At 33.5% G+C, this 12,264-nt stretch overlaps 1 protein-coding gene across 3 annotated transcripts in view; it reads left to right on the forward strand.

Annotated features, from left to right (window-relative positions):
• Window positions 1-12,264, forward strand: part of LOC120421681 (uncharacterized) — a 213,003-nt gene that overhangs the window by 125,908 nt on the left and 74,831 nt on the right. The window contains exon 1 of one of the 3 annotated variants that reach the window (XM_052707714.1): window positions 7,454-7,786. The exons of the other annotated variants lie outside the window; for them this stretch is intronic. Coding sequence (XP_052563674.1) covers window positions 7,707-7,786 — 80 coding nt within the window. The 5' untranslated portion in view covers window positions 7,454-7,706. Of the gene's footprint in view, window positions 1-7,453; window positions 7,787-12,264 lie in introns of those variants that run through there. 3 annotated transcript variants of the gene reach the window in all.

Consider the following 12,264-nt stretch of genomic DNA (forward strand, 5'->3'; position numbering starts at 1 on the left):
ATTTTCAAATTTATTGAATATTTGAATTAAAATATTTGAAGTTCAAATATTTCTTGAATTTTTTTCCTCCACATGGCCTCATGCCAAGTTGTATTTTTATGTTCCAGGAATGTAGGGCAACAAGTTTTGCCTAAATACATGTCCAGGAAATGACTCAGAGTCCCATCCTAGAAGGATTTTCAAATTTATTGAATATTTGAATTAAAATATTTGAAGTTCAAATATTTCTGGAATTTTTTTCCGCCACATGGCCTCATGCCAAATTGTATTTTTATGTTCCAGGAATGTAGGGCAACAAGTTTTGCCTAAATACATGTCCAGGAAATGACTCAGAGTCCCATCCTAGAAGGATTTTCAAATTTATTGAATATTTGAATTAAAATATTTGAAGTTCAAATATTTCTGGAATTTTTTTCCGCCACATGGCCTCATGCCAAATTGTATTTTTATGCTCAAGGAATGTGGGGCAACAAGTTTTGCCTAAATACATGTCCAGGAAATGACTCAGAGTCCCATCCTAGAAGGATTTTCAAATTTATTGAATATTTGAATTAAAATATTTGAAGTTCAAATATTTCTGGAATTTTTTTCCGCCACATGGCCTCATGCCAAATTGTATTTTTATGTTCCAGGAATGTAGGGCAACAAGTTTTGCCTAAATACATGTCCAGGAAATGACTCAGAGTCCCATCCTAGAAGGATTTTCAAATTTATTGAATATTTGAATTAAAATATTTGAAGTTCAAATATTTCTGGAATTTTTTTCCTCCACATGGCCTCATGCCAAGTTGTATTTTTATGCTCAAGGAATGTGGGGCAACAAGTTTTGCCTAAATACATGTCCAGGAAATGACTCAGAGTCCCATCCTAGAAGGATTTTCAAATTTATTGAATATTTGAATTAAAATATTTGAAGTTCAAATATTTCTGGAATTTTTTTCCTCCACATGGCCTCATGCCAAGTTGTATTTTTATGTTCCAGGAATGTGGGGCAACAAGTTTTGCCTAAATACATGTCCAGGAAATGACCCAGAGTCCCATCCTAGAAGGATTTTTAAATTTATTGAATATTTGAATTAAAATATTTGAAGTTCAAATATTTCTGGAATTTTTTTCCTCCACATGGCCTCATGCCAAGTTGTATTTTTATGCTCAAGGAATGTAGGGCAACAAGTTTTGCCTAAATACATGTCCAGGAAATGACTCAGAGTCCCATCCTAGAAGGATTTTCAAATTTATTGAATATTTGAATTAAAATATTTGAAGTTCAAATATTTCTGGAATTTTTTTCCTCCACATGGCCTCATGCCAAGTTGTATTTTTATGCTCAAGGAATGTAGGGCAACAAGTTTTGCCTAAATACATGTCCAGGAAATGACCCAGAGTCCCATCCTAGAAGGATTTTTAAATTTATTGAATATTTGAATTAAAATATTTGAAGTTCAAATATTTCTGGAATTTTTTTCCTCCACATGGCCTCATGCCAAGTTGTATTTTTATGCTCAAGGAATGTAGGGCAACAAGTTTTGCCTAAATACATGTCCAGGAAATGACCCAGAGTCCCATCCTAGAAGGATTTTTAAATTTATTGAATATTTGAATTAAAATATTTGAAGTTCAAATATTTCTGGAATTTTTTTCCGCCACATGGCCTCATGCCAAGTTGTATTTTTATGTTCCAGGAATGTAGGGCAACAAGTTTTGCCTAAATACATGTCCAGGAAATGACACAGAGTCCCATCCTAGAAGGATTTTCAAATTTATTGAATATTTGAATTAAAATATTTGAAGTTCAAATATTTCTGGAATTTTTTTCCTCCACATGGCCTCATGCCAAGTTGTATTTTTATGTTCCAGGAATGTAGGGCAACAAGTTTTGCCTAAATACATGTCCAGGAAATGACTCAGAGTCCCATCCTAGAAGGATTTTCAAATTTATTGAATATTTGAATTAAAATATTTGAAGTTCAAATATTTCTGAAATTTTTTTCCTCCACATGGCCGCATGCCAAGTTGTATTTTTATGCTCAAGGAATGTGGGGCAACAAGTTTTACCTAAATACATGTCCAGGAAATGACTCAGAGTCCCATCCTAGAAGGATTTTCAAATTTATTGAATATTTGAATTAAAATATTTGAAGTTCATATATTTCTGGAATTTTTTTCCTCCACATGGCCTCATGCCAAGTTGTATTTTTATGCTCAAGGAATGTGGGGCAACAAGTTTTGCCTAAATACATGTCCAGGAAATGACCCAGAGTCCCATCCTAGAAGGATTTTCAAATTTATTGAATATTTGAATTAAAATATTTGAAGTTCAAATATTTCTGGAATTTTTTTCCTCCACATGGCCTCATGCCAAGTTGTATTTTTATGCTCAAGGAATGTAGGGCAACAAGTTTTGCCTAAATACATGTCCAGGAAATGACCCAGAGTCCCATCCTAGAAGGATTTTTAAATTTATTGAATATTTGAATTAAAATATTTGAAGTTCAAATATTTCTGGAATTTTTTTCCGCCACATGGCCTCATGCCAAGTTGTATTTTTATGTTCCAGGAATGTAGGGCAACAAGTTTTGCCTAAATACATGTCCAGGAAATGACTCAGAGTCCCATCCTAGAAGGATTTTCAAATTTATTGAATATTTGAATTAAAATATTTGAAGTTCAAATATTTCTGGAATTTTTTTCCTCCACATGGCCTCATGCCAAGTTGTATTTTTATGTTCCAGGAATGTAGGGCAACAAGTTTTGCCTAAATACATGTCCAGGAAATGACTCAGAGTCCCATCCTAGAAGGATTTTCAAATTTATTGAATATTTGAATTAAAATATTTGAAGTTCAAATATTTCTGGAATTTTTTTCCGCCACATGGCCTCATGCCAAATTGTATTTTTATGTTCCAGGAATGTAGGGCAACAAGTTTTACCTAAATACATGTCCAGGAAATGACTCAGAGTCCCATCCTAGAAGGATTTTTAAATTTATTGAATATTTGAATTAAAATATTTGAAGTTCAAATATTTCTGGAATTTTTTTCCGCCACATGGCCTCATGCCAAGTTGTATTTTTATGCTCAAGGAATGTAGGGCAACAAGTTTTGCCTAAATACATGTCCAGGAAATGACCCAGAGTCCCATCCTAGAAGGATTTTTAAATTTATTGAATATTTGAATTAAAATATTTGAAGTTCAAATATTTCTGGAATTTTTTTCCTCCACATGGCCTCATGCCAAGTTGTATTTTTATGTTCCAGGAATGTAGGGCAACAAGTTTTGCCTAAATACATGTCCAGGAAATGACTCAGAGTCCCATCCTAGAAGGATTTTCAAATTTATTGAATATTTGAATTAAAATATTTGAAGTTCAAATATTTCTGGAATTTTTTTCCGCCACATGGCCTCATGCCAAGTTGTATTTTTATGTTCCAGGAATGTAGGGCAACAAGTTTTACCTAAATACATGTCCAGGAAATGACTCAGAGTCCCATCCTAGAAGGATTTTTAAATTTATTGAATATTTGAATTAAAATATTTGAAGTTCAAATATTTCTGGAATTTTTTTCCTCCACATGGCCTCATGCCAAGTTGTATTTTTATGTTCCAGGAATGTAGGGCAACAAGTTTTGCCTAAATACATGTCCAGGAAATGACTCAGAGTCCCATCCTAGAAGGATTTTCAAATTTATTGAATATTTGAATTAAAATATTTGAAGTTCAAATATTTCTGGAATTTTTTTCCGCCACATGGCCTCATGCCAAGTTGTATTTTTATGTTCCAGGAATGTAGGGCAACAAGTTTTACCTAAATACATGTCCAGGAAATGACTCAGAGTCCCATCCTAGAAGGATTTTTAAATTTATTGAATATTTGAATTAAAATATTTGAAGTTCAAATATTTCTGGAATTTTTTTCCTCCACATGGCCTCATGCCAAGTTGTATTTTTATGTTCCAGGAATGTAGGGCAACAAGTTTTGCCTAAATACATGTCCAGGAAATGACTCAGAGTCCCATCCTAGAAGGATTTTCAAATTTATTGAATATTTGAATTAAAATATTTGAAGTTCAAATATTTCTGGAATTTTTTTCCGCCACATGGCCTCATGCCAAATTGTATTTTTATGTTCCAGGAATGTAGGGCAACAAGTTTTGCCTAAATACATGTCCAGGAAATGACTCAGAGTCCCATCCTAGAAGGATTTTCAAATTTATTGAATATTTGAATTAAAATATTTGAAGTTCAAATATTTCTGGAATTTTTTTCCGCCACATGGCCTCATGCCAAATTGTATTTTTATGTTCCAGGAATGTAGGGCAACAAGTTTTACCTAAATACATGTCCAGGAAATGACTCAGAGTCCCATCCTAGAAGGATTTTTAAATTTATTGAATATTTGAATTAAAATATTTGAAGTTCAAATATTTCTGGAATTTTTTTCCGCCACATGGCCTCATGCCAAATTGTATTTTTATGTTCCAGGAATGTAGGGCAACAAGTTTTGCCTAAATACATGTCCAGGAAATGACTCAGAGTCCCATCCTAGAAGGATTTTCAAATTTATTGAATATTTGAATTGAAATATTTGAAGTTCAAATATTTCTGGAATTTTTTTCCGCCACGTGGCCTCATGCCAAATTGTATTTTTATGTTCCAGGAATGTAGGGCAACAAGTTTTGCCTAAATACATGTCCAGGAAATGACCCAGAGTCCCATCCTAGAAGGATTTTTAAATTTATTGAATATTTGAATTAAAATATTTGAAGTTCAAATATTTCTGGAATTTTTTTCCGCCACATGGCCTCATGCCAAGTTGTATTTTTATGTTCCAGGAATGTAGGGCAACAAGTTTTACCTAAATACATGTCCAGGAAATGACTCAGAGTCCCATCCTAGAAGGATTTTCAAATTTATTGAATATTTGAATTAAAATATTTGAAGTTCAAATATTTCTGGAATTTTTTTCCTCCACATGGCCTCATGCCAAGTTGTATTTTTATGCTCAAGGAATGTGGGGCAACAAGTTTTGCCTAAATACATGTCCAGTAAATGACCCAGAGTCCCATCCTAGAAGGATTTTCAAATTTATTGAATATTTGAATTAAAATATTTGAAGTTCAAATATTTCTGGATTTTTTTTTCATTCACATCCAAATTTTCATACTCCAGGAATGTAGGGCAGTAAGTTTTGCCAAGAAACATGTCCAGGTAATGTTAATTGTTCGTTTTTTTGAATTTTTGGATTCTCTCTTAAAATTGTTCCTAGGATAACCATGACAAGTTATCCCGCATGCCATAAAGATGGCCGCCATAGCGCTATAAATTATTCCTAGGATAACCATCTGTAGGATAACTTTTCCCACCTCTTTATTTCTAATTTAGGAGGAAAAATTTAATTATTCTTGTCCACTAAAATGAAAATAATGTCTGCACGTATCAATATCAAGTGGCAGATTCCTGCCAGATTTGGTGAAATGCTCAATTTCGTTGAATTAAGTTTGGTAGACCTAAAATAGGTACAAGGCCCAAAATAGGGACAAATATCCTATTGGAAAACAAATAAAAATGTGTTTTTGAAAATCACTTATCTCCAAAAAAATTAAACAGTCCAAACTTGATTATTCGAAGGCCATTGAAAAATCGAACTACAAAAAATCGCTATCTTATTTTGACTGTAGAAATAATTCAAATATAAAAAAAATGTATCCCTCCACGACCCAACTCCGCCTTTGGGCGGGCTTTTTGTTTATTTATTTTTTAGCTTCAATCAATTTATAAATTCATCAAAAATAAATTTTTCACACATTTTTTAAAGACGAATTTGTTATTTTGCCTGTTACAATGTTTTTAAAAATGTTATAATTTCCGGGGTCAACATTTAAAAAACCCGCCAATTTCAAATGACATTTTCTATATTATATGTAAAAATAAGTATGCAGTATTTTGTGTATTGTCCTAGGCTATTCCTCGACGCATTTAAAAAAAAAGAATAATGGTATCATTATAAAGTAAAATACCTTTCTTTAGTAAGAAAGGCATAAAATGTGAAAGAGAGCAAAAATTCAAAAAGTGGCTGTTAAAACATGAAAAAAATCAAATAGGCAAAAGGTAAAGATAAGAGGTGAGAGAATAATCCAAACAAAAAGAATAAACAAACATCAACTAAGCATGATAAATACTAATAAAAAAGCTAAAAATGAAACAAGAAAAACATAAAAAAGAAGTTAAGTTTTTCGTAGGAAAAAAGTTGATCAAATGACCTCTTGAACAAAGGAAAAATAAAAAATATCGAAAAAAAAAGTTTGGCGTTAGAGGATTCTAGACAATCAATTATAAAAAATTAACTAAGTAGATCTCGAATTTTATGTAGATTAATATTAAAAGAAAAAAAAAATAGGCTTATTTGTTCATGATGTGATTATTCAAAGTCCTATACAAACCTTCGAATAATCAAAACTTCGGATAAATGAGACTTTGGATAATCGATTCTGGACTGTATTTTCAATATTAATTTGAAATTCTAATATATTATTAACAGAATTGTTGGTATTTTTTACCAGTTTAACTTATTATTGATTTTTTTGTAGTATGATTTGTGTCCTTTTTCTTTAAAGCATATTTCAGTTTAAAATATTGTAGAAGATTTTTGTACACAGTAACAATTTGAACAGAAAACATAAAAATCACGATCTAGAATTGTTGTTCTTTGGTTGATTTTTTTAAGTATAACAATATCCTGCGAATCAAATTAAATTTAATATTTTTTTATTTTTGGTGAACTCCAACTTCCTCAAAACTATTCCACGCCATAAAAATTCTTGTCCAAAGTCACCTCCTCCCAACAGTACCTGCAACACACACCTTGAACATTGCACCCTCGCGCACAATTGTACTCTTGCGTTTTTTTGCTGCCTTTTCATACAACACCTCATATTATTTCCATTTGGCGCGCTTTCTGGTACATTGATTAGAGAAATTTTAGGAGCTAGGGCTTCTTCTTTGCACACCTACTAACTGACTAACTAACGAAAAAAAAAAAAACATACAAAGAATCGTAAAACCAACGTTGCTGGGTGGCTCCGACCAAAGTTGTGTATTTGCGGAATGTTTCGACTTTAGTTCACTTTTGGTTTCGTTTAGGATAAGATGTGTGTTTGGGCACGTGTTGTTTGGAGTCGTTTTTCGGGGAGTGAAGGGTTTTGGAGCCTATCGTGGGTGGTTTTGGATGGATCGGTAGGATCTGCACGTGGAATTTGAAGCCTCAGAAAAAGGAAAAGTGGTATCATGCTCGAGTGATTAGTGTTGAGGATTCGTGCGTGATTGGTAGTGCTCTCTATGAAGTGGTTTTTTTTCATGTTCAGAAAAGCAATTGGCCTCATTAAAAGCAAGGAGGTGCTTTAAGTGCCTCCCCCCCCTCTCACCTTCTAAAACACGTGTGCAAATGCAACAAGTCTGCAACACGATGTTGTATGTGTTCGATTTGAATGTTTCGATTAGGGTTGCTCGTCTCTGCGTGTGTTGTTTTTTCGCACTTCAAAGTGTGCTGTTTGAATTAAGGTGAAATCGAGAGGGGGGAAAAAAAGGAAAATTTGCACCATCGCGGGCCAATCAAGTGCTGTAAATCAAAAGCTTAATACTTCAACGGCAGCAATCGGTACAGTCCAACCCAGGTCCAAGACTCGCCCCTGCCCCCTGCCAGCAGCAGCATGAAGAAGGTGAAATCGGCGGCGGATTTGGATTTGAATGTAAACTCACCGATCTACCGGGAGTTTCTGCTGGGTTTAAGGTGTGTGTGTGTATGTTGCATTATTGGCCCCGCCAGTAAGGCACTCTGTTGTAGGTAAATGAAGTATGTCGATGGATGCGATCTGGTGAAACATGCTGTTTGATTGGATGTAGCGCTGGTACACATGCGTTGATGGGAGGTGCGAACAAAAAAATCACTTTTGATTTCTACTAGGGCATTGGTGGATTGGAGAGTTCGACGATTTACGTTAGTAAAACGAGTCGATTTTTGTGAAAATCATTATTTGAAGTCTCTACAGAAACATTCGGATTATAAGGTTATAGATAATCGAGTACGGACTGTATCAGTATTACTTCAAAAGAGAAAATAGGGTTTTATATTTAATCCGGAGCGTTTGGTACGATATGTCCACGCATCCTTCCTCTCCTGTAGATTCTGGAAAATGTGATCCGTTCACAGAATCCTCTCTGCGGGTAATGCAACTTAGTAGGCCTGGCCACTTTAATAATTAATGTTCAAAAAAAAAACTTTGGGCATATTCTAACCACTTGTTCTTCAATGATGCTTACTTCGAACTGGCTGCGCTTGTGTTCAATTGTACAAAATTTGAAAAAAAAAATGGATTTAATCTTTAACAATCGATCTAATACTTAAGTTTTGAATGGTCATCAATTTCTAACTCAACTTATTTCAATAACTTGAACAACTGTTCATTCAATAACATGCAATAGAAACTCTAAAATTTGAAAAATATGGTAAAATATATTGGGTTTGATTAATTTGGTATTTAGTTATGCCCTAGAACAGGGGTGCTCAAGGTTTTAGATACTCGGGCCAGATCTAAATCTGTTTATCTAAAAAAACGTTGTTTCAATTCATAAAAACGAAAAATATATCTATCAGCTGAATCTGCCCATGTTCGCATAAATGTCCCATATGCAAAAACAGCAAGCTGAGAAAAACGCATTTGAAGTTTGTCCCATCCATAAGGCTACGTGTTAAATTTGCGCGAAAAAACTGGATTTCCTCTTGATTTCTTGAACAAAGTACTGGATGTTATAGGCTCTTTCGAAAGAGCACACAATTTTCAATCAAACTGCATCAATAACTCGAAATCGATGAAAACGCATATGGGACATTTATGCGAAGAAGTATTTATCAAAATTGTGGGTATTTTTTTATTTTAATACTCAAATATTAGAGAACAAAAATGGTCTTGTTTTGAATGCACTTGTAATTTAACTGTTTTTTTTTCAGTAAACATATTTTAAAAGGGCTGATTTACACATGCAAAAATGGTTTAATAGCAACAATTAGATGTTACGCACCTTGTCTTTACAGTTATCTACTATAGCCAAATTTGGAGTTTCAGAGTTCTTTTCTAAAAATGTTTGATAATTTTTTTGACGAAATTAACACTTTTCAATCACATTAAAACGAATGAAATTGTTTCAATTAGATAGATTTTCAACAAACTATCTGTTTCATAAAATCGTGATCAAGGTATGGATAAAAGTTCCTTCAAAAATACATTTTTTATAAATTAACATTCGAAAGCCTAAAAAATAGTATTTTGTGAGGTTTTGGATAGCATTTAATCTCAACGAAAAAATAAAATAAAAAAAGTAGATAAAATTGTAGCCACCACCGTTTTTGGCAACATTAAGGGAGTTTTATTTTACAAAACAAGGATTTAACAAAATAGGAAAATTACAAAAACAAATATTGTTGAGATAATGTTTTCTTTTTTTGTAAAAACGATCCATAAATAACTCTCAGAAGGATGATGAGTTGTTAAGGGACCCTCTCCTTAAATTAAACCTAGCAATTTATTTGGTGAATTATGGTAGCGATTTAAAAATTAATTTGCATGATTCAGTCCATACTCGATAAGCCGATGACCTCGGAAAAAATTCGCTTCCGTTAACGAATCAGAAAAAAAAATTTCGATGCTTTGTTTTTAATGGTCGAGTTTAAAATACGTCTACTCTAAACTACTCTTAAATGATTAAGAATTTTAAAATCCAAGATGGTGGACAAAATGGCGGTGATAACATATTGAAAAAATGCATTTTTCAATGTTAAAGGCAATCAAATATTCAGAACTCGAATTTGATGTTTGAAATAGGAAAATAAAAAAAAACTAAAGAAAATATTTTGGTCATGATTTGATTATCTTAAGTCCCATACAAACCTTCGGATAATCGAACTTCGGTTAATCGAGTCTGAACTGTAAATTTGTATCAGCATAGAAATTAATTCCGTCCAAAAATAATTAATTTTCTCTTGACATTACATTGTTATTGAGTGGTCTCAATTTATTTATTTAAATACATGAGAGTTTGGGTAAGAATTGAACAATTATTCATCCAAAAGACTGAGGAAGCTAAAAGCTTCACATTGCCAAAATCAGAATCAGAATTCGAATTTGGCTCAGGCACTAATTCTTCACATTTTTAATTGCAAATGCGTTAAGTTGTTTCGATATCATAGAAGTGATTACAAACATATTATTAAGTCTCTCTGAAAGCCAAGAAGCAAAAAAAGTGACAGCAAAATCAAGTGTATCAATTTTTATCTCAACATTCCAAGATTTACAAAAATTAAAATGAAAAATTAGCGTTTGTTCTTAAGATCATCTTCAATTGTTTCCAAGAAATCGAGTAATTTTGTTGTGAAAAATGATATCAATCTATAACAAAGGTATTTTAAGTTATTTTTAAACCTTTTAAGAGTAAAAAAAAAACAAGCTGAAATGATGATCATAACGATTTACTACGATGTTTAGTTTTTCCTCCTTAACCATACAAAAAATAATAATAAAGTATTTGGTGTAAGTTCTGAATTCTTCTGGATTTTAATAACTAATACATATGTTAATAGCCTTTTATTAATTTATGAAAATCTTTGAAAATGCCTTACTAAATAGCTCAAATTCATTTAACATGATCACATCAAATCCAATCTGCAATTTCGATCATCCGGGCACCTGTTTGATAGAAGTGATAACACCAAATGGTTGTTAAATTTTATTACAAGCCGTTTAACAAAATGGTTGGCCATTAAAGAAAAGTGAATGTTGCTCCATTACATTGCTCAATAATTTCTTTTTATGTTGCTACTTGTTTTATGCAAGGACTGCCACTTGGCATCTTAAAACTTGTTGTCATTTCTTTAGGGTCTGAAAATATTCAATCAAACAAATACAATCACTATTTTTAAATTATCATTCAACGCTCTTCCAATTGATAAAGTTATTACAATTACGTGCCTAAACCACCCTCTCGTGTAATCATCTTCCGATCAGATAATGAACTCATACTTCGTTTACCTCTCGCCCGTTGATTGATTCCCATTCCGACGAACAGTGATCGAGACTGAGAATTGGCGCAATCCAATCATCCCAGCACCTCATCAAGAACGTACCAATTTCATCATCTTCCCTGTTTTTGCCTTGTTCATATCATTCGTACATCTTCTACGTACTACCTACTTTAAGCTGAGCTGAGCTGACACCGAGATCGTGTAATGATATGCCATTATCAGAACGGCAAAATGGTATTCACAGTTTCATCTGCTGTTTCGTACACGTTGCATGAAGTTTACTAGATTTTTCTATTAATTTTTTAAAAAATTTGTCAAAAGTAAACTACGTAACTCACTCCTGAACAGACACGCCACATCAACTGTCATGTCCCACCTGGAATGACACCTTGGAAATAAATATCACAACAGAACCCGTGACAATCCGTTTCCTGACTAAACTGACACATATCTTGTGGGAATAGAACCCAGACCCTCCCCCTGGCCAGCCTTCACCCCTTTCCAGGGAGAAGAATAGCATGTTAATTACAGACCACCACAGATGGGGAACATGTTTTTGTTGTTGTTTTGTTTACTGTGTGCTCTTTTGCGTTCATTTTTCAATGTCTTTCTCTCTCTGTCTCTAACATTAACCGACCGATCCCGCCTTGTGACCCAGAAGCAGCCAACGATCGCCATGTATGTAGTATTGTGCAGTTTGGAGCACAGCCGGTGATTTAGATGAGAAACATGTGAACTTTCCGACTTGGCAGGCGACCACCCTGGCATTGTCATTTAATAATAATGATAGTTTGAGAGATTGTCTGAGAACTACGGGAACTACCAAAAAATTCGATGTATGAATTGCACAATTTTCATAACAAATTTGATGATTTTTAATAAAGAAGAATGACGTTCGAAGACTTCCCAGAATTACAAGCAAGCAACAAATGGCGTCTTTTCCAAGAATCATTACCCTTTTTGCCAAATTAAAGGTCCACAACATACAGAAGAAACGAAAAATTCAAGAAAAAGGTGTGTACTACACACGCAGCAAGTTGAAAGAAAATTTAATGAAAGACTTGGCTTCTCAATCAAACTATCGAAATTGAAAAGTGTCGGTGCCGAAAAGTCAAACGCTGGTACAGCAAACAAAGAACTGATCAAACAAAAAACACGGCCACACAAACGCGATTCGAAATTGACGCGTGAGT

Source organism: Culex pipiens, chromosome 2 (assembly GCF_016801865.2).
Source record: "Culex pipiens pallens isolate TS chromosome 2, TS_CPP_V2, whole genome shotgun sequence".
Lineage (NCBI taxonomy): Eukaryota > Metazoa > Arthropoda > Insecta > Diptera > Culicidae > Culex > Culex pipiens.